This window comes from Solea solea, chromosome 16 (genome assembly GCF_958295425.1).
Source record: "Solea solea chromosome 16, fSolSol10.1, whole genome shotgun sequence".
Classification (NCBI taxonomy): Eukaryota; Metazoa; Chordata; class Actinopteri; order Pleuronectiformes; family Soleidae; genus Solea; species Solea solea.
The window spans coordinates 12,274,254-12,294,111 of NC_081149.1; the positions used below are offsets into that span (position 1 = coordinate 12,274,254).

A 19,858-nucleotide genomic window follows, 5' to 3' on the forward strand; every position below is an offset into this window, starting at 1 on the left:
GCTAGCTAGCTAGATGGAGCTTTATCAAGATAACACCTTTTTTTTTCATTCAAATGTATATTTGATTTGTTCCACGACGCAGGTATATCTGCATGTACAGTCAAACCGGTTTCTCATATCAGTGATACACTGCACATTTATAATTTATACAGTTTTATTCAGTTAATGCAGGGGAGTGGCCCATTTTTTCCTGATCAAAAATGAAATAAATAGCCGCCTTGGACGAGACTGCAATGTTCCAGTTTTTGAAACACACGGACACAGCATTCATTCACAATGTAAGTATATTTCCTGATTTTCTTGGACAACAAAAGTAATAAGAGGTTTTGTGTGTGAATTAAGCTGAACTTTTTTGTCTCCCCTCTTTTAACTGAATGAAGAAAAATATCTTTTGAGATGATTGAAACTTTACATTTGTGTGTCCCAGGATTTATTTTTCAGGGCTTGTTGTCTGTCTGCTGGTGCTGACAGCTGAGGCTTATGTTGGGTAAGAAAACTGAATTTAATCATCCTTTTAACAGGTTGTTGTATTTGACCATAACTTATGGAGTAACAGAGGTTGCTCTGAAATCTTGGTGTCAAAAATGATTCAATTGAAAAAAACTTTGGCTCCATAATTCAGACTAACATCTGCATCAGTGCCATTTTTAATGTTTCCCTTTGTAATTTCACAGATACAGCTCTCTGACTGAGTGTGCTGAAGCAAAGCAGTGCGTACTGTTTAATGTGACCTGTAACACAGATGATTATGAGGTGAGTGTCTCTCAGCAAAAAAAATAAACCTTTAAACACTTTAGGTGCCTGACACTTTTTAAAGATCCACTCCACTATGTTTTCTTTGTGTCCCAGGTGCGTAGCTATGAATCTGTCAAAGTAGCTGGAACAATAGTGAGAGCCTCAACCCTGGAAAAGGCACTGGTGACTGGATACTCACGATTACTTGCCTATTTTAACGGTTCCAATGACATGGGTACGTACTCATGTGTCTCATTTATTTATGAATTACATTTCACAAAACTGATTTTGGATATGTTTTTACTTTTGTCTACTTTTATGTTTATTATGTGATTTGAGTTTTTAAAAAAACAAAAAAACATATTAATTGTCTTTCTTTAGGAGTAAGCATGGACACAGTAGCTCCTGCTTTTGTGAGAGTACCTCACAAGAAAGACTCTGACTACTTCATACAGTTAGCACTCCCAGCTGAATATCAGGGAGAGCCCCCCATTCCTAATGATAATTTGGTAAGTATATATATATATATGTATATACATATATATATATATGATATATATGATATATATGTATGTATGTATGTATATAATTGAAAAACCAAATGGCAAAGAGCACTTTCAAAACAATGTATGTGTCATAATTGTTTTAACTATGTTTGTGTTGATTCTGTGACATTTACAATATGCTCTGATAGATAACGGAAGTTTTCCTGCAGGTGTTTTTCATACAGTCACTACCCACAACATATTATGTAAGGGGATATTATGGATGGAAAACAGGCGAAAATGACCAAAAGGAGAGTAAGAGTCTGGCTAATGACCTTGACTCTGCTGGTGCAAGCTACATTCAGGAATACCATTTTTCTGCTATATACAACAAGTAAACAATTACTCACTCATAATCACACATAAAGACATTTGAATATTTGGTGATGATTATATACTTTCTCCCTCTCTCTCTCTGTATTTGTGTGCATTCATTTCAGGCAAGTGCCAGAAGGAAACATGTACAATGAGGTGGCGTTTGTTGCTTCGGGTGAGCCTGTGTGTGAGGATTGAACATGGGAGTCCTGCAAGTACAACATAAATGATCAGCTGTGGTAGCTGGGATTTTTGTTTCACTACTGCTTCAAGTCATTATGTGTCTTATACATAACCTTCCAGTGACAACCCAAAGAAATAACTTTATATGGACCAAATATACCACAGTGATGATGGTTTTAAACAAGTTTGTTTGATGGTTTCCTGTCCAATAAAGTTACCTTTCAATGGTCATTTCTTGTTGTGATTGTTTTTGCTGATCCACTTCAATGGATTCATTATAAATGTATCAAAGCATCTGGCTTTGCAATCAAAATAAGGCCTGTAAAGTACTTGATATCACAGTCACAAAACTGCTGGTCTGAAACATGTTACACAACACTGTAAAGTCGCCGCTTCAGGTGCAATGAAAATGCTAGCTAGCTAGATGGCTAGCTTTATCAAGATAACACCTTTTTTTTCATTCAAATGTATATTTGATTTGTTCCACAACACAGGTATATCTGCAGGTACAGTCAAGCCTGTTTCTCATATTAGTGATACACTGTACATTTATAATTTATACAGTTTTATTCAGTTTATGCAGGGGAGTGGCCATTTTTTTTCATAATCAAAGATGAATTAAAAAGCTGAACACACAGAGACAGAGACTGCAGTTTATACATCATCTCCTTCTACTTCAAGGTCAAAGACTGGGGAAGAAATGTTGGTGCATGCGCAGGACGCCAAGTCTGACTCCTGTCCAACTAAGCGTATAAACGCAAGAAAACCACGGTGTGTCAGTGCATGTTATGTGCCCTTAAGACCGTGCCGCACTCTGAAAATGCTCAAGACAGCACTATACACTATATGTACAGCCATTTGAAAACTACAGTAAAGTTACACATTGCTGTTAGGGGAGTAAGTGAGTACAAGACACTGAATCCGTACGTTTCACATTTTTACTGTATATGCTATGTATATTCACAGTGGTTCTTCCAACATTTGGTTGCACCCTCCGACCAGCCTCAGCCATTGTGAGACCGTGATTGACAACATGGTCCACAACTGTAGCCCTAATGTCATAAGGAATCTGCCTATGTATTTGGCCTCTTCTCCCTCTTCCCCTGTTTTGTCCCTGTTCCCCTTCCTCCCCACATCCTCACCTCTCTTCCACGATGCTGACCTTCCATTTCTGTGTCACAGAATAGTAGAAATGGTAGACACTATGTCCTGCTTGGTTCATATCTGCTTGCCAAGTGAGGGTTCATGGGATTCATCCCTGAGTGACTGTGAACAAGTGGCTTGTCATTGGTTACACCTCCTCGTGAGTGAAAGCTGAAGTTAATCTGAGAGCAATTGTTTAATTTAGGAGACATTTCCAGGAAAAAATCATAAAGAAAGCTATAAAATTTGCTTGACAGAATTTGATAACTAGTTCAACAATTTTGTATGCAATGAAATGAAGACTATTAGTTTTATTGGGAACGACTATTCAGCATCCGTAAGTATAGTTCATTTTGACTGACATGACATAAGCAAATGATAATATTATAAAAGAGCAAAGAATTGTATGAAAGCAACTGATACATGTCCAAAAGCATTTGCAATTTGTTCAGAGGGAGGAGAAATTGTTACTATGATGTGCACAAATGACTATATGTTGTGGAGGTTGAACTAATAGTTATGAGAATTTTCATTCTGATCTGAGAAAAGCAACCAAAGCGACTGAGAAAAATTGTAAAGTTACACAACAAGTATGGGATTCAGCTGGTCTGAAACATGTTACACAACACTGGCAAGTTAATACGGCTTCAGGTGCAAGGAAATATGTAAATTATGTGTTATGATGTGATGCTTGTTATGTGATAGATAGATAGATAGATAGATAGATAGATAGATAGATAGATAGATAGATAGATAGATAGATAGATAGATTTTTCAGGGCTTGTTGGGTAAGAAAACTCAATTTAATCATCCTTTTAACAGGTTGCTGTATTTGACCATAACAGAGGTTGCTCTGAAAATCTAGATGTCAAAAGTGATTAAATTGAAGAAAACTTAACATCTGCATCAGTGCCATTTTTAATATTTCCCATTATAATTTTCACAGATACAGCTCTCTGCCTTTCTGTGCTGAGGCAAAGCAGTGCTTACTGTTTAATGTGATCTGTAAAACAGATGATTATGAGGCGAGCCCCAAAAAAATAAATGTTTAAACACTTCAGGTTCCTGACACTTTTTAAAAACCCACTCCACTATGTTTTCTTTGTGTCCCAGGTGCGTCGTTATGAATCTGTCAAAGTAGCTGCAACAATAGTGAGAGCCTCAACCCTGGAGGATGCACAGATGATTGGATACCCACGATTACTTGCCAATTTTAACGGTTCCAATGACATGGGTACATACTCATGTGTCTCATTTATTTATGAAATGACTTGACATAAAGATGTTGTCATGAAAGAGTGGCTTGTGCACAAGGATAAGTATGGGTGAGAACACACAACACAAACCTGCACACAAAACAAACAATAACAGAAACAACTATGTAACAACAACAATAATTGAGTAAAATTGTTTTAAAGCTCCAAAAACAACCACCATAATGCAAAGATCGAGCATGTTTGTTCATGTCATTAGAATTATTGATCTGAAATTTTAAAATGTCATTATTTAGGAGTAATCCTGCAGTAGCTCCTGCTTTAGTGATAGTAACTCACAAGAAATCTGGCTACTTAATACAGTTACTACTCCTACTGATAATTTGGTAAGCATATAGACACACACACACGTATATATATATATATATATATATATATATATATATATATATATATACATATATGTATATATATAGATATATATATATATATATACATTTATATTATTCAGAAACAAAATACCAAAGAGCACTTTAAAAATAATGTATTTTGACATAGTTGTCAAAGTATTTTTGTCTAGTATGTTTGTGTTGATTCTGTGACATTTACAATAGGCTCTGATAGATAATAGAAGTTTTCTTGCAGGTGTTTTTCATGCAGTCACCAGCTGTAACAGATTATGTAGCGTGATATCATGGATGGAATACAGACATCACTAATAATACACAGGGCAACTCAAAATGTTTTACAAGGGCAGAGAAATACATTAAGAAAATCATAGAATAAAAGTGACAAACGTTTTAAAAGACAAGAATGAATCGATAAGTAAGATGATTTTAAGAACTTAAGAAAAAGCTGCAGTAAATAAAAATGTTTTCAGGTCTGATTTAAAGGGACAGGGAGCAGGAAGGGTAGGGTAGGGCTTCTGAGTCTCTCTCATTATTACACTCTCTGTCTCTCTGTCTCTCTCTCTCTCTCTCTCTCTCTCTCCCTACACATTTTAAAGGGTGATTCCACCAAAATACCACTTTGTCTAAATAAGGCATGTCCAAAGTGTGGCCAATCACGGCAGATTTTGTACGGCCCGCAGCTTCAGTTTTTTAATGTATTATTTATGGCTAGGGAGGGACTTGGACAAAATTTGGTGTGATGTGTTGCCTCGATTAGCTCAGCTGGTTAGAAATTGCACTTTGGAATGACGGTCCAGGGTTGTAAACCAAACTCTTTTTCTTTTCTTTTTTCCCTCCTGCCGATGTGGTTACATTGACATTTAAAAATGATAATGATAATGAAAATTAAATTTTAAATAAACAGTGCATTTGTAACTTGTATCTCTGCACCTCTATATCTTGTATCTCTGCAAAGCATTTGAACACTCTAACTATGACTTTTTGTCTGATTTTGGATGTCATACTAAACTATGACTTTGTTTATCTCATTTTGAACGTTTTCAACAAAAAATGCCAACTAGCACCTTTTCAAGGCTAGCTCTTTCCTCCCATTATCCCAGAGTTGTCGATGGTGAAGTTGAAATCGTAATGACGCAAACAAATGAAAGCACGCACACGATGGAGAGTTTTAGTTAGGTTTTCGGAAGTTGTTTTATTTGCTATTGACGATTTTTAATTTGGTTTTGTTGTTTTTGAAACACCCAGACACATATGTCGTAGAATGTTTTGAGTCGTGATGCTACGTTCTTATCCACTGGACTATCTTCAGTGCTGGTGATGCTCCCGACAGGGAGAGAGGACCACATGAAAATAGTGAACTGATGAAGGATCATACAATTTGTCCTCTTAATTCAATGGTTACATTTTTTAAAAACGCTGACCATGATGAGAAATTCAGAATAAGGGCATGAAGACAAGTATATCAATCCACCAGAGGTTGACTTGTATCTCTGAGGTTATGTATTCTAATCTTAAAAAAAGTCCCCAAGAAGTCATACGTATGACTTTTTGTATGTCGTCCATAATGTGACAAAAAGTTATATAGTATGTCGTCCAAAATGTGACAAAAAAGTCAGACTTTAGTATGTTGACAAAAAAGTCATACTTTAGTCAGTCAGTCAGTCATCATCTACTGCTTTATCCTCAACCAGAGGGTCGCGGGGGGTGCTGTGCCAATCTCAGCTACATCGGGCGATAGGCGGGGTACACCCTGGACAGTTCGCCAGTCCATCGCAGGGCCACACACAGATAGAGACAAACAACCATTGACTCTCACACTCACTCCTATGGTCAATTTAGAGTGTCCAATTTACCTATCCCCACATTGCATGTTTTTGGACTGTGGGAGGGAGCCGGAGAACCCGGAGAGAACCCACGCACACACGGGGAGAACATGCAAACTCCATGCAGAAAGGCCCTTGTTCCAACCGGGGCTCGAACCCGGGTCTTCTCGCTGCAAGGCGAGAGTGCTAACCACTACACACACCATGTGACCCGTCATAGTATAGTATGCCGTCCAAATTTTGATAAAAAAGTCATAGTATAGTATGTTGTCCAAAATGTGACAAAAAGTCATAGTATAGTATGTCCCTTCTAAACTAGCAATCGTGGGTTCAAGTCCCATCATTGACAGCCCGATGGCATTCTAGTATGTCGTCCAAATTTTGAAAAAAAGTCATAATATAGTATGTAGTCCAAATTTTGAAAAAAAAAGTCATAGTATAGTATGTCGTCCAAATTTTGACAAAAAAAAAGATAGTATAGTATGTTGTCCAAATTTTGAAAAAAAAGTCAAATTATAATATGTCGTCCAAAATGTGACAAAAAGTCATATTATAGTATGTCGTTTAAAATGTTACAAAAAAGTCATACTTAAGTATGTCGTCCAAAATTTGAAAAAAAAGTCATAGTATAGTATGTCATCCAAATTTTGAAAAAAAAAGTCATAGTATAGTATGTTGTCAAAAATGTGACAAAAAGTCATAGTATAGTATGTCGTCCAAAAAGTGACAAAAAATTCATACTGTAGTATTTCATCCACTATTTGAAAAAAAGGGCGTTTTATAGATGCTGCAGTGGCCTAACCGATAAGCTATAACCCTTCTAAACCAGAAATCGTGGGTTCAAGTCCCATAATTGACAGCCTGATTGCATTTTAGTATGTCGTCCAAAATGTGACAAAAAAGTCATAGTTTAGTATGTCGTCCAAAAAGTGACAAAAAATTCATCCGTTAGTATGTCGTTTAAAATGTGACAAAAAAGTCATACTTTAGTATGTCGTCCAAAATGTGACACAAAGTCATAGTATAGTATGTCTTCCAAAAAGTGACACAAAATTCATACGTTAGTATGTCGTTTAAAATGTGACAAAAAAGTCATACTTTTGTATGTTGTCCAAAATGGGACAAAAAAGTCATAGGTTAGTATGTCGTCCAAAATGTGACAAAGAAGTCATAGTTTAGTAAGTTGTCCAAAATGTGACAATAAAGTCATAGTATAAAAAGTCCCTTCTAAATGTCGTCCAAATTTTGAAAAAAAGTCATAGTATAGTATGTCGTCCAAAATGTGACAAAAAGTCATAGTATAGTAAGTCGTCCAAATTTTAAAAAAAAAGTCATTGTATAATATGTCGTCCAAAATGTGACAAAAAGTCATAGTATAGTATGTCGTTTAAAATGTGACAAAAAAGTCATACTTTAGCATGTCGTCCAAAATTTGAAAAAAAAGTCATAGTATAGTATGTCGTCCAAATTTTGAAAAAAAAGTCGTAGTATAGTATATTGTCCAAAATGTGACAAAAAGTCATAGTATAGTATGTCCCTTCTAAACTAGCAATCGTGGGTTCAAGTCCCATCATTGACAGCCCGATGGCATTCTAGTATGTCGTCCAAATTTGGGAAAAAAGTCATAACATAGTATGTAGTCCAAATTTTGAAAAAAAAAGTCCAAAAAGTGACAAAATATGCACACGTTAGTATTTCGTTTAAAATGTGACAAAAAAGTCATACTTTAGTATGTTGTCCAAAATGTGACAAAAGTCATAGGTTAGTATGTCGTCCAAAATGTGACAAAAAAGTCATAGTTTAGGATGTCGTTTAAAATGTGACAAAAAAAGTCACACTTTAATACGTCGTCCAAAATGTGTCAAAAAGTCATAGTATAGTATGTCGTCCAAAAAGTGACAAAAAATTCATACTTTAGTATTTCGTCCACTATTTGAAAACAAAGGACATGTCACAGATGCTGCAGTGGCCTAACGGATAAACTGTCACCCTCCTAAACCAGCAATCATGGGTTCAAGTCTCAGCATGGACATCCCTGTTGCATTTTAGTTTGTTGTCCAAAATTTTACAAGACAGTCATAGTATAGTATGACGTCCAAAATGTGACAAAAAAGTCATACTTTAGTATGTCGTCCAAATTGTGACAAAAAAAGTCATACTTTAGTATGTCGTCCAAAATGTGACAAAAAAGTCATACTTTAGCATGTCGTCCAAAATGTGACAAAAAAAGTCATAGGTTAGTATGTCGTCCAAAATTTGAAAAAAAAAGTCATACTATGCCGTCCAAAATGTGACAAAAAATCATACTTTAATATGTCGTTTAAAATGTGACAAAAAACGTCATACTTTAGTATGTCGTCCAAAATGTGACAAAAAAAGTCATACTTTAGTATGTTGTCCAAAATGTGACAAAAAAGTCATAGTTTAGGATGTTGTTTAAAATGTGACAAAAAAAGTCACACTTTAATATGTCGTCCAAAATGTGTCAAAAAGTCATAGTATAGTATGTCGTCCAAAAAGTGACAAAAAATTCATACTTTAGTATTTCGTCCACTATTTGAAAACAAAGGACACGTCACAGATGCTGCAGTGGCCTAACGGATAAACTGTCACCCTCCTAAAAAGTCATACTTTAGTATGTCGTTTAAATATGACAAAAAAGTCATACTTTAGTAAGTAGTCCAAAATGTGACGAAAAAGTCATAGTTTAGTTTGTCCTCAAAATTTTGACAAAAAAGTCATAGTATAGTATCTCTTTGAAATTTTGACAAAGAAGTCATAGTTTAGTATGTCATCGAAAATTTGACAAAAAAGTCCTTCATTTAGTATGTCGTCCAAGATCTGACCAAATAGTCATATTATGCTGTACAAAATTTTGACAAAAAAGTCATAATTTAGTATGTCGTCCAAAATGTGACAAAAAAGTCATAGTATAGTATGTATTCGAAAATTTGACAAAAAAGTCCAAAATGTGACAAAAAAAGTCATACTTTAATGTCGTCCAAAATGTGACAAAAAAGTCATACTTTTCTTGGAAATGTCGTCCAAGATCTGAACAAATGGTCATCCTATGCCGTCCAAAATGTGACGAAAAATCATACTTTAATATGTCGTCAAAAATGTGACAAAAAAATCATACTTTAGTATGTCGTCCAAAATGTGACAAAAAAGTCATACTTTAGTATGTTGTCCACTATTTCAAAAAAAGGGCGTTTTATACATGCTGCAGTGGCCTAACCGATAAGCTATAACCTTTCTAAACCAGAAATCGTGGGTTCAAGTCCCATAATTGACAGCCCGATTGCATTTTATCATGTCATCCACATTATGAAAAAAAAGTCATTTATAAAGTCATAGGTTAGTATGTCGTCCAAAATGTGACAAAAAGTCATAGTATAGTATGTCGTCCAAAATGTGACAAAAAAGTCATAATTTAGGATGTCGTCTAAAATGTGACAAAAATGTCATACTTTAGTATGTCGTCCAAAATGTGACAAAAAAAGTCACACTTCAATATGTCGTCCAAAATGTGACAAAAAAAGTCACACTTTAATATGTCGTCCAAAATGTGTCAAAAAGTCATAGTATAGTATGTCGTCCAAAAAGTGACAAAAAATTCATACTCATACTAGTATTTCGTCCACTATTTGAAAACAAAGGCCATGTCACAGATGCTGCAGTGGCCTAACGGATAAACTATCACCCTCCTAAACCAGCAATCATGGGTTCAAGTCTCAGCATGGACACCCCTGTTGCATTTTAGTTTCAGTCAGTCATCATCTACCGCTTTATCCTCTGCCAGAGGGTCGCGGGGGGTGCTGTGCCAATCTCAGCTACATCGGGCGATAGGCGGGGTACACCCTGGACAGTTCGCCAGTCCATCGCAGGGACACACAGATAGAGACAAACAACCATTCACTCTCACACTCACTCCTATGGTCAATTTGGAGTGTCCAATTTACCTATCCCCAAATTGCATGTTTTTGGACTGTGGGAGAAAGCCGGAGTACCTGGAGAGAACACACGGGGAGAACATGCAAACTCCATGCAGAAAGGCCCTTGTTCCAACCGGGGCTCGAACCCGGGTCTTCTCGCTGCAAGGCGAGAGTGCTAACCACTACATCACCGTGTAGCCTTGCATTTTAGTTTGTTGTCCAAAATTTTACGAGAGTCATAGTATAGTATGACGTCCAAAATGTGACAAAAAAGTCATACTTTAGTAAGTCGTCCAAAATGTGACGAAAAAGTCATAGGTTAGTATGTCGTCCAAAATGTGACAAAAATGTCATAGTACAGTATGTCGTTGAATTTAGACAAAAAAGTCATAGTTTAGTATGTCGTTTAAATATGACAAAAAAGTCATACTTTAGTAAGTCGTCCAAAATGTGACGAAAAAGTCATAGTTTAGTATGCCGTCCAAAATGTTACAAAAAAGTCATAGGTTAGTATGTTGTCCAAAATGGGACAAAAAAGTCAGAGGTCAATACAGTATGTCGTCCAAAATGTTACAAAAAAGTCATAGGTTAGTATGACGTCCAAAATGGGACAAAAAAGTAATAGGTTAATATGTTGTGCAATATGTGACAAAAAAGTCTGACTCCTGTCCAGCTAAGCGTATAAATGCAAGAAAACCTGTTTCTCATATCAGTGATGCACTGTACATATTTATATATTTATATACATCTACAGAGTTTATTAGCGTGTCCCGTGTCTTCAGTTATTTGTATATGTCTGTATACTTATCCTTATGTGTGTGAATAAACTGGAACTATTTACGCCTTTTTCATTCAAATGTATATTTGATTTGTTAAAATGTACAGGTGTCCCTGAAGGTATTTCACCCCCCTCTACCCCACCCACCCCTACAGAAAATAGCATACAGTCAAACGTGTTTTTCATATGAGTAATATCAAATTTGTATTTTTCATACAGTTTATTCAGGTTAGTGGCCAATTTTTCTAAACTGAATTGGAAAAAATTGCCCCCTTGGACGAGACTGCAATGTTCCAGTTTTTGAACACACTGACACAGCAAGAGTACTGAAATGTATACGTCGTGTGTTTATACACCGTGTGTCAGCGCATGTTATGTGCGTGTAGCAAAGAAAGCACAGGATCTCCACATGCATCATAAGGATGCAGACATATACCAAAATAACTCCGTCTTCCGTCCTCGTTTGGAGCAAAACTTCCACAAAATTCAACTTGTGCTAAAGCAATAGCTAGCACTGTAGACGTGTTTGTAGCATCAGACATGTGACTTTATTCAGTGGTGGATGGAATTAAGAATATAAATAACGTAACCACACTACCATATACCAAGCTGGTCACATCTTACTACAAAGGTGTTTCCTTCCATGAATGATAATTTTATTGGAGGTCAGGTGATCTTAACCACAGATTGCTGGACCTTCAGAGCAACACAGAGCTACATGACTCTCTATGACTTTTCTTCTCTTTACAGTTAGCTTCCAATTGACTGGTTATTGTTACAATTGTATTGTTAAAAAAAATATTTCAATTTGAGGCCTCAGTGTGGTACATTGCAAACAAATGATGGACATTATATCACTCAACACCATGTCGACAATCGAAATGGGAATATAAGTATTTAATGAGTAATCATGATGTAAAAACCAAGGATCTAAACTAGACAGATCTAAAAATGGCAGACCCATCTGTGCTCAATGAAAGAAAAAAAAGATTGAGAATAGAATAGAATTATAACGTTAAAATTGAAAATCAATGGGCCATATATATATATATAAACACTAAACACTATTTCTGTTTGTGTGTCCCATTTGTGTCACTATAAATCTTTAAACCTGGTTGCAACCATAGTGAAATCCTCCACCATGGCTGATGCATCGATTAAGGGATCCCTACGATTACGTGCCTATTTCAATGCTTCCAATGACAAGGTTACGTACTCATGTGTCTCATTTATTTATCAAATACCTTTCATGAAACTGGTTTTCTCCTTGACATGAAGATGTTGTCATGAAAGAGTGGCTTGTGCACAAGAATAAGTATGTGTGAGCACAGAACACACAGCACAAACAATAAGAGAAACAACTATGTAACAATGACAATAATTGAGTATAATTGTTTTAAATGTCCAAAAAGAACCAAAATAACACAAAGATCAAGTGTTGTTGATTTTTGTTTTTTTTAATTGTCTTTCTTTAGGAGTAATCCTGGACTCAGTAGTTCCTGCTTTAGTGAGAGTACCTCATAAGAACTCTACAGAAATGGGTTACTACATCATATACTTACCACTCCCAGCTGAATATCAGCAAGATCCCCCCACCCCTCATATCAGTGATACACTGCACATTTATAATTTATACAGTTTTATTCAGTTAATGCAGGGGAGTGGCCAATTTTTTCCTGAACAAAAATGAAATAAATAGCCGCCTTGGACGAGACTGCAATGTTCCAGTTTTTGAAACACACGGACACAGCATTCATTCACAATGTAAGTATATTCCCTGATTTTCTTGGACAACAAAAGTAATAAGAGGTTTTGTGTGTGAATTAAGATGAACTTTTTTGTCTCCCCTCTTTTAACTGAATGAAGAAAATGATCTTGTGAGCTGATTGAAACTTTACATGTGTGTGTCCCAGGATTTATTTTTCAGGGCTTGTTGTCTGTCTGCTGGTGCTGACAGCTGAGGCTAAATCTGGGTAAGAAACCTGAATTTAATCATCCTTTTAACAGGTTGCTGTATGTGACCATAACTTATGGAGTAACAGAGGTTGCTCAGAAATCTAGGTGTCAAAAATGATTCAATTGAAGAAAACTTTGGCTCCATAACTCAGACTAACAGCTGCATCAGTGCCATTTTTAATGTTTCCCTTTGTAATTTCACAGATCTGGCTCTAAGGCTTTCTGTGCTGATGCACAGCAGTGCTTAGTGTATAATGTGACCTGTAAAACAGATGATTATGAGGTGAGTGTCTCTCATCAAAATAAAAAAACCTTTAAACCCTTCAGGTGCCTGACACTTTTTAAAAATCCACTCCACTATATTTTCTTTGTGTCCCAGGTGCGTAGCTATGAATCTTCCTATGTAGCTGCAACAATAGTGAAAGCCTCAACCCTGGAGGATGCACAGATGATTGGATACTCACGATTACTTGCCTATTTTAACGGTTCCAATGACATGGGTACGTACTCACATGTCTCATTTATTTATGAATGACCCTTCACAAAACTGATTTTGGATATGTTTCTACTTTTGTCTGCTCTTGTGTTTATTATGTGATTCAAGTTTTTGAAAATGAAAAAACAAAAAAACTTTCATTTGTCTTTCTTTAGGAGTAAGCATGGACCCAGTAGCTCCAGGTCTTGTGATAGTACCTCACAACAAGGCAACTGAGTACTTCATACAGTTAGCACTCCCAGCTGAATATCAGCGAGAGGCCCCCATTCCTACTGACAATTCTGTAAGTGGTATATATATATATATACATATAAATATAAATATATATATATATATATATATATATATATATATATACATATATATGTGTGTGTGTGTGTGTGTGTCATAATTGTTTTAATTATGTTTGTGTTGATTCTGTGACATTTACAATAGGCTCTGATAGATAACGGAAGTTTTCTTGCAGGTGTTTGTCACTTATACACCACCCACAACATTTTATGTAGTGGGATATCATGGAAAGAAAACAGACCGAAAAGAACGAAAGGCAATTGAGAGTCTGACTCGTGACCTTGACTCTGCTGGTGCAAGCTACATTAAGGAATACCATTTTTCTGCTATATACATCAAGTAAACTATTACTCACTCATAATCACAAAGAATAATGAAGAGAAAAAGTAAACATTTGAACATTTGGTGATGATCATATACTTTCTCCCTCTCTCTCTCTGTATTTGTGTGCATTCATTTCAGGCCAGGGCCAGAAGGAAACATGTACAATGAGGTGGCGTTTCTTGTTATGGGTGAGCCTGTGTGTGAGGATTGAACATGGGAGTCCTGCAAGTACAACATAAATGATCAGCTGTGGTAGCTGGGATTTTTGTTTCACTACTGCTTCAAGTCATTATGTGTCTTATACATAACCTTCCAGTGACAACCCAAATAAATAACTTCATATGGACCAAATATACCACAGTGATGATGATTTTAAACCAGTTTGTTTGATGGTTTCCTGTCCAATAAAGTTACCTTTCAATGGTCAATTCCTGTTGTGATTTTTTTGGCTGATCCACTTCAATGGATTCATTATAAATGTATCATAATCAAAGATGAATTAAAAAGCTGAACACACAGACAGAGACTGCAGTTTATGCGTCGTCTCCTTCTACTTCAAGGTCAAAGACCGGGGAAGAAATGTTGGTGCATGTGCAGGACGCCAAGTCTGCCCTTAAGACCGTGCCGTACTCTACAGCTCTCGAATCATTTGGTGTCCCTGTACACAAACATCAAGATTGGTTTGATGAGAATGATGCAGAGATCCAAGCACTCTTCAGTGAAAAACATTGTCTGTATAAAGAGTACCTGAAGGACAGCAGCTCAAGATCAAATAAAGCTGCCTTTCTCAACATCTGGACGGTTGTCCAGGAGAGACTCAGAGCTATGCAAGATTCCTGGCTGCAAATGACATGATATCACAGTCACTTACAGTTTTTCTCAGTCGCTTTGGTGCTTTTCTCACATCACTATTAACATTTGCACAGCAGTGAGTGCATTTCTCAAAACAATTAGTGCAAACTGCACAACTCAGTGGATTACCTGCATTAGCACGTGACTTGCTCAAAATGGATAATCCATTCATCAAAAGCAAGTATTCATGTCAATGAAACTGCCAGTGTCATCAAAATGAGAAGTCTTGACACCAGAAAATGCTCAAGACAGCACTATACACTACTTGTACAGCCATTTGAAAACTACAGTAAGGTTACACATTGCTGTAGTTAGGGGAGTAAGTGAGTACAAGACACTGAATCCGTACATTTCACATTTTTACTGTATATGCTCTTTGCAATTCTCAAGCATTGTGCAAAAGAAAAATACACTACAGTCACTTATTTACAACAAACCTAAGAAAACCCTTTTGGTAGAGCTGTGCACAAATGCGAGGTTGTAATTCAATCCTATGTGGTAATGCACAGTTAACATCAGATGTTTGATTACTGTCTAATACTATACATACTTGTCCTCCCTACGAAATGTTTGAATGATTGAATTCACAGTGGTTCTTCCAACATTTGGTTGCACCCTCCGACCAGCCTCAGCCATTGTGAGGCCGTAATTGACAACATGGTCCACAACTGTAGCCCTAATTTCATTAGGAATCTGCCTATGTATTTGGCCTCTTCTCCCTCTTCCCCTGTTTTGTCCCCGTTCCCCTTCCTCCCCACATCCTCACCCCTCTTCCACGATGCTGACCTTCCATTTCTGTGTCACAGAATAGTAGAAATGGTAGACACTATGTCCTGCTCGGTTCATATATGCTTGCCAAGTGAGGGTTCATGGGATTCATCCCTGAGTGACTGTGAACAAGTGGCTGTCATTGGTTACACCTCCTCGTGAGTGAAAGCTGAAGTTAACCTGAGAGCAATTGTTCAATTTAGGAGACATTTCCAGGAAAAAAATCATAAAGAAAGCTATAAAACTTGCTTGACAGAATTTGATAACTAAAAGTCATATAATTACTATGCTGTCCAAAACGAGACAAAAAAGTCATAGATTACTATGTCGTCCAAAATGAGACAAAAAAGTCATAGGTTACTATGTTGTCCAATATGTGACAAAAAAGTCTGACTCCTCTCCAACTAAGTGTATAAATGCAAGAAAACTTGTTTCTCATATCAGTGATACACTGTATATTTATATTTATATATTTATATACATCTACAGAGTTTATTAGTGTGTCCCGTGTCTTTAGTTATTTGTATATGTCTGTATACGTATCCTTATGTGTGTGAATAAACTGAAACTATTCACGCCTTTTTCATTCAAATGTATATTTGATTTGTTAAAATGTACAGGTGTCCCTGAAGGTATTCCACCACCTCTACCCCACCCACCCCTACAGAAAATAGCATACAGTCAAATGTGTTTTTCATATGAGTAATATCAAATTTGTATTTTTCATACAGTTTATTCAGGGGAGTGGCCAATTTTTCTAAACTGAATTGGAATAAATTGCCCCCTTGGGCGAGACTGCAATGTTCCAGTTTCTGAACACACTGACACGGCAACAGTACTGCAATTTATACGTCGTCTCCGTCGACTTCTAGGTCAAAGACTGGGGAAGACATTTTGGTGCATGCACAGAACGCCAAGTCCGACTCCAGTCCAACTCCAGTCCAACTAAGCGTATACATGCAAGAAAACCACCGTGTGTCAGTGCATGTTACGTGCATGTAGCAAAGAAAGCACAGGATCTCCACATGCATCATAAGGATGTAGTCATATAGCAAAATAACACCGTCTTCCGTCCTCGTTTGGACCAAAACTTCCACAAAATTCAACTTGTGCTAAAGCGATAGCTAGCACTGTAGACGTGTTTGTAGCATCAGACATGTGACTTTATTCAGTGGTGGATGGATTTAAGAATTTAAATAACGTAACCACACTACCATATACCAAGCAGGTCACATCTTACTACAAAGGTGTTTTCTTCCATGAATGATAATTTAATTGGAGGTCAGGTGATCTTAACCACAGATTGCTGGACCTTCAGAGCAACACAGAGCTACATGACTCTCTATGACTTTTCTTCTCTTTACAGTTAGCTTCCAATTGACTGGTTATTGTTACAATTGTATTGTTAAAAAACATTTTCAATTTGAGGCCTCAGTGTGGTACATTGCAAACAAATGATGGACATTATATCACTCAACACCATGTCGACAATCGAAATGGGAATATAAGTATTTAATGAGTAATCATGATGTAAAAACCAAGGATCTAAACTAGACAGATCTAAAAATGGCAGACCCATCTGTGCTCAATGAAAGAAAAAAAAGATTGAGAATAGAATAGAATTATAACGTTAAAATTGAAAATCAATGGGCCATATATATATGTAATCCCTAAACACTATTTCTGTTTGTGTGTCCCATTTGTGTCACTATAAATCTTTAAACCTGGTTGCAACCATAGTGAAATCCTCCACCATGGCTGATGCATCGATTAAGGGATCCCTACGATTACGTGCCTATTTCAATGCTTCCAATGACAAGGTTACGTACTCATGTGTCTCATTTATTTATCAAATACCTTTCATGAAACTGGTTTTCTCCTTGACATGAAGATGTTGTCATGAAAGAGTGGCTTGTGCACAAGAATAAGTATGTGTGAGCACAGAACACACAGCACAAACAATAAGAGAAACAACTATGTAACAATGACAATAATTGAGTATAATTGTTTTAAATGTCCAAAAAGAACCAAAATAACACAAAGATCAAGTGTTGTTGATTTTTGTTTTTTTTAATTGTCTTTCTTTAGGAGTAATCCTGGACTCAGTAGTTCCTGCTTTAGTGAGAGTACCTCATAAGAACTCTACAGAAATGGGTTACTACATCATATACTTACCACTCCCAGCTGAATATCAGCAAGATCCCCCCACCCCTCATATCAGTGATACACTGCACATTTATAATTTATACAGTTTTATTCAGTTAATGCAGGGGAGTGGCCAATTTTTTCCTGAACAAAAATGAAATAAATAGCCGCCTTGGACGAGACTGCAATGTTCCAGTTTTTGAAACACACGGACACAGCATTCATTCACAATGTAAGTATATTCCCTGATTTTCTTGGACAACAAAAGTAATAAGAGGTTTTGTGTGTGAATTAAGATGAACTTTTTTGTCTCCCCTCTTTTAACTGAATGAAGAAAATGATCTTGTGAGCTGATTGAAACTTTACATGTGTGTGTCCCAGGATTTATTTTTCAGGGCTTGTTGTCTGTCTGCTGGTGCTGACAGCTGAGGCTAAATCTGGGTAAGAAACCTGAATTTAATCATCCTTTTAACAGGTTGCTGTATGTGACCATAACTTATGGAGTAACAGAGGTTGCTCAGAAATCTAGGTGTCAAAAATGATTCAATTGAAGAAAACTTTGGCTCCATAACTCAGACTAACAGCTGCATCAGTGCCATTTTTAATGTTTCCCTTTGTAATTTCACAGATCTGGCTCTAAGGCTTTCTGTGCTGATGCACAGCAGTGCTTAGTGTATAATGTGACCTGTAAAACAGATGATTATGAGGTGAGTGTCTCTCATCAAAATAAAAAAACCTTTAAACCCTTCAGGTGCCTGACACTTTTTAAAAATCCACTCCACTATATTTTCTTTGTGTCCCAGGTGCGTAGCTATGAATCTTCCTATGTAGCTGCAACAATAGTGAAAGCCTCAACCCTGGAGGAGGCACAGATGATTGGATACTCACGATTACTTGCCTATTTTAACGGTTCCAATGACATGGGTACGTACTCACATGTCTCATTTATTTATGAATGACCCTTCACAAAACTGATTTTGGATATGTTTCTACTTTTGTCTGCTCTTGTGTTTATTATGTGATTCAAGTTTTTGAAAATGAAAAAACAAAAAAACTTTCAATTGTCTTTCTTTAGGAGTAAGCATGGACCCAGTAGCTCCTGGTCTTGTGATAGTACCTCACAACAAGGCAACTGAGTACTTCATACAGTTAGCACTCCCAGCTGAATATCAGCGAGAGGCCCCCATTCCTACTGACAATTCTGTAAGTGGTATATATATATATATATATATATATATATATATATATATATATATATATATATATATATATATACGTGTGTGTGTGTCATAATTGTTTTAATTATGTTTGTGTTGATTCTGTGACATTTACAATAGGCTCTGATAGATAACGGAAGTTTTCTTGCAGGTGTTTGTCACTTATACACCACCCACAACATTTTATGTAGTGGGATATCATGGAAAGAAAACAGACCGAAAAGAACGAAAGGCAATTGAGAGTCTGACTCGTGACCTTGACTCTGCTGGTGCAAGCTACATTAAGGAATACCATTTTTCTGCTATATACATCAAGTAAACTATTACTCACTCATAATCACAAAGAATAATGAAGAGAAAAAGTAAACATTTGAACTTTTGTTGATGATCATATACTTTCTCCCTCTCTCTCTCTGTATTTGTGTGCATTCATTTCAGGCCAGGGCCAGAAGGAAACATGTACAATGAGGTGGCGTTTCTTGTTATGGATGAGCCTGTGTGTGAGGATTGAACATGGGAGTCCTGCAAGTACAACATAAATGATCAGCTGTGGTAGCTGGGATTTTTGTTTCACTACTGCTTCAAGTCATTATGTGTCTTATACATAACCTTCCAGTGACAACCCAAATAAATAACTTCATATGGACCAAATATACCACAGTGATGATGATTTTAAACCAGTTTGTTTGATGGTTTCCTGTCCAATAAAGTTACCTTTCAATGGTCAA

At 36.5% G+C, this 19,858-nt stretch overlaps 3 protein-coding genes across 3 annotated transcripts; all 3 read left to right on the forward strand.

Annotated features, from left to right (window-relative positions):
* Positions 1-228: 228 nt before the first annotated feature.
* On the forward strand, positions 229-2,009 carry LOC131474844 (heme-binding protein 2-like). Its single transcript, XM_058652536.1, has 7 exons — positions 229-278; positions 428-487; positions 675-753; positions 850-970; positions 1,117-1,244; positions 1,451-1,614; positions 1,721-2,009. Coding segments are annotated over exons 1-7 (627 nt in total). The 5' UTR covers positions 229-276; the 3' UTR covers positions 1,794-2,009.
* A 10,786-nt stretch (positions 2,010-12,795) lies between these two features.
* On the forward strand, positions 12,796-14,576 carry LOC131474845 (heme-binding protein 1-like). Its single transcript, XM_058652537.1, has 7 exons — positions 12,796-12,845; positions 12,995-13,054; positions 13,242-13,320; positions 13,417-13,537; positions 13,689-13,816; positions 14,000-14,163; positions 14,287-14,576. Coding segments are annotated over exons 1-7 (627 nt in total). The 5' UTR covers positions 12,796-12,843; the 3' UTR covers positions 14,360-14,576.
* A 3,519-nt stretch (positions 14,577-18,095) lies between these two features.
* LOC131475681 (heme-binding protein 1-like) lies at positions 18,096-19,858 on the forward strand. The gene is made up of 7 exons (XM_058653947.1): positions 18,096-18,145; positions 18,295-18,354; positions 18,542-18,620; positions 18,717-18,837; positions 18,989-19,116; positions 19,282-19,445; positions 19,569-19,858. Coding segments are annotated over exons 1-7 (627 nt in total). The 5' UTR covers positions 18,096-18,143; the 3' UTR covers positions 19,642-19,858.

What these genes read in the sequence shown, in the direction of transcription:
- LOC131474844 (XM_058652536.1), top strand. An exon ending in GTAACACAGATGATTATGAG is followed by an intron (nt 754 to 849) that starts GTGAGTGTCTCT and finishes TTTGTGTCCCAG; the next exon opens with GTGCGTAGCTATGAATCTGT. An exon ending in TTTTCTGCTATATACAACAA is followed by an intron (nt 1,615 to 1,720) that starts GTAAACAATTAC and finishes CATTCATTTCAG; the next exon opens with GCAAGTGCCAGAAGGAAACA.
- LOC131474845 (XM_058652537.1), top strand. An exon ending in ACAGCTGAGGCTAAATCTGG is followed by an intron (nt 13,055 to 13,241) that starts GTAAGAAACCTG and finishes GTAATTTCACAG; the next exon opens with ATCTGGCTCTAAGGCTTTCT. An exon ending in TTTTCTGCTATATACATCAA is followed by an intron (nt 14,164 to 14,286) that starts GTAAACTATTAC and finishes CATTCATTTCAG; the next exon opens with GCCAGGGCCAGAAGGAAACA.
- LOC131475681 (XM_058653947.1), top strand. An exon ending in CCATTCCTACTGACAATTCT is followed by an intron (nt 19,117 to 19,281) that starts GTAAGTGGTATA and finishes GTTTTCTTGCAG; the next exon opens with GTGTTTGTCACTTATACACC. An exon ending in TTTTCTGCTATATACATCAA is followed by an intron (nt 19,446 to 19,568) that starts GTAAACTATTAC and finishes CATTCATTTCAG; the next exon opens with GCCAGGGCCAGAAGGAAACA.